The 2,972-nt window shown below is 34.4% G+C and overlaps 1 protein-coding gene across 1 annotated transcript; it reads left to right on the forward strand.

The window, feature by feature from the left end:
• Window positions 1-967: 967 nt before the first annotated feature.
• On the forward strand, window positions 968-2,458 carry LOC128553456 (guanylate-binding protein 1-like; the record flags this gene model as incomplete). Its single annotated transcript, XM_053534606.1, has 2 exons — window positions 968-1,151; window positions 2,331-2,458. Coding segments are annotated over exons 1-2 (312 nt in total), but the record flags the coding sequence as incomplete, so codon positions are not given.
• Between the last annotated feature and the right edge of the window lie 514 nt (window positions 2,459-2,972).

The following is a 2,972-nucleotide window of genomic DNA, read 5'->3' on the forward strand; positions in this document are numbered from 1 at the left end:
CTAAAATGTTTATATGCAGCATAAATGTGCAAAATGAATTAAATAAACAGAATAGATGTATACCAATGTAAGATTTCAAATTCAAAATCATATACAAGATGAATTTCATTCATCATTTCGAGTCTTATCGTGCACACTGCCGTGACCTCTAGACCGGATGTTCATTAGGGGAGTTCATGCAAGTTTTTTCTGTAACGTTGACTAAAGCATAAAATATATGGAGCATCTCTGCAATATGGAATATTTAGACAATGTGACTGGTGCACGATGGAAGATAAATTATCGCTTGTTTAATATCAATAGTACACATTTACTGAACTGCGTGATTTAGGTATGAAATACGCGATTGAAATGGGATAGTATATTTTCCCGTTCATGACCATGGTTCCTATAGAATACCTAGGGGTAGGGTATAACACGTACGGAGGCATTTTCTTTCTGATCTGGTGCCAGTGGTATTGAAGTAATAATAAAGTAATAACCGATGTATGGTATTCCGTTGTGTATACGTTTGAAACTTTCTTGTCTAATAGTTTTGAAAAACACCTAAGTGAATTAAACGCTAAAAATGAGGATGTGTCTAACAGGTAATACCTAGATTTTTGACAAAAGTGAACACTACAAAAAATGTCAGCGGCAAGTTGGCTCATAAACATAAATAAAAATAGTTTTGAAACTGTGTGTAATTGCTGGGCTAATGTACTACTAGGTGTATTGAACTACTAGTATACAAATGCTCTCTCTTTATCTAAAGTTTTGAAAGAGAATATCATTGAAAAGTATTTTGTTTCTCTGACTTCTTTCAATAATAAAGTCATTTTTTCTTTAATAGTTTTCCACGAAGCATTTGTATTTGATTTTTTTCCCATTTGGGATGTAATTTCTCTTATGCATCTGGCAGAAATATCATGTTTGCATTTCATGACATCTTCTTTTTACACGAATTAGTAGTTGGTCACCTAATGACATGGAAGTCTTCAAAAGACCTATGTGTTTAATAAGTGTGGAAAGAAAATACGTTTTAAAGATAGAAGACGATACCCTCCAGCAGATATCAAAAATTGATTGGCCGATGGTTGTTGTGTCTGTTGTTGGACTTTACAGAACTGGGAAGTCCTATCTGATGAACCGTTTAGCTGATGCATCTCAAGGTATTAATAAAAACATCTATGCATTCGTTTGTGTGAAGGTTGTAAACCTAACTTTAGTGTTATTAGATGTGATATATTGGAAGCGAGTGGAAAACCAAAACTTCAGAATTCATAGTTCAATATCCACAGTACAAAGTTTATATTTCAAACTTTTTTCAAACTTAACAGTTCAACAATTTGTACATAAATCTTCACAGATCATACTTTATTCTTCATTCTTTGTTTGTTCTGGCGGGTAGTTAAACTAACCAGTGTTCCTGAATTCTGTACCAGTACAAACCTGTTATCCGCGAGTAACTGCCAGCTTCCCCACATGAATCAGAGGTGGAGGACAAATGGTTTCAGACACAATGTCGTTTATCAAATAGTCAAGGAGAACATACGGCTCGACCGAGGATCGAACTCACGACCCCGCGATCAGTAGATCTGTCTTCTCCCTTTAAGCAAAGCGGGCTAGCATTTTGAAACATGAAACATTACCTGATTTTTACAATGCTTGTGAAGATAACGGTACATTTGTAGTTTGTTTGGAGCAAGGCCATATACACTACATTAAGTATTAGTCGAAAAGATATAAGAGATGTAAATGGCTTGTCACATTGAATCAATAATAAATGCAATTTGCAATGATAATTTTAAAACTTAATGTATAATTTCCACATATTATGTAAACAAGGTGTTACATTCTAAATATCCCCTTCGAAATTCAACGGTGAAATAAAATCGAAAATACTCTAATTCCAGAAGCTGCCCTGGTTCTGCAACTTACCAGGTGTAAAGCACCCGTACACGGACTCCTATCATAAATCTAGTAATTTTAGTTGGAGGAGTGTGGGATGGAACTCACGGCTCCTCTTTTGTAGTCAGGCAGTGTTACCACTGGACCTCTGCGTTAGCTCTCGTGGGCATGGTGTACCAATACATGTGGTAATATAGTTGTTTGTCTGTTTGATTGATTGAACATTGTTTTCACTAGAAGTTCAGTCAGTATTCTATACCAGTACTGATTTGCTTTTCGCTGATAACTTCTCCTAATGATTGAGGTTTGGAAAACATACGCCTGGCCAAACTCTCTATCTTTCAAACCATGGCATTGTCCTTTACCGTTTGAGCTCACAGGCCGCCAGTCTGAAATATTTTGTTAAACGTTATGAATTGTATTTTTTTTATCTTTATCAGGGTTTGCTCTTGGTGACACAATAGAATCGAAGACTAAAGGCATATGGGTGTGGTGCAAAATTCATCCGAAAAAGAGTAACACAGTTTTACTTTTGCTGGACATGGAAGGACTTGGTGATGTTGAAAAGGTCAGTTTAACAAGGTCATTTGCTTTATGTTTAGCTGTTCAAATCAGACAATTCCTGAATATAACATATTCTTCAGATTCATGTTTTATTTCTGGAATAAAAAGAAATATAATGAGTAAAAACTCTTTTTTCTGTAAAAGTAGTGAAACATTTGACATGTATTTTGAAAACTAGTATTCTGAGTTAGTTATGCTGTCAAAAAGGTAAGAGAACCAATTCATGTATGCATAAAAGATAATTTTGCATTTGAAATAAGATAACATGTTATATATCTTAATTTATCACATGACTCCTTACATAATATCACCGGTCTAAATTCAACACATTTTTTTACTAGGCTAATAATAAATAAAACTGAGAAAATTAATCTCTGATGTCGTGTAATATAAAAATTGTGGTAAGTTATTGAATGGCTTGTCAGTCAGTGGTCAAAATTACAGTTTTGACTATTGACTGGCAAGCCATTCAATAAGCGTAAAATATGTAATTTTACCAGTATCAGGGTTATTACTTT

The sequence above is a fragment of the Mercenaria mercenaria genome, unplaced genomic scaffold, assembly GCF_021730395.1.
Source record: "Mercenaria mercenaria strain notata unplaced genomic scaffold, MADL_Memer_1 contig_3843, whole genome shotgun sequence".
Taxonomy (NCBI): Eukaryota; Metazoa; Mollusca; class Bivalvia; order Venerida; family Veneridae; genus Mercenaria; species Mercenaria mercenaria.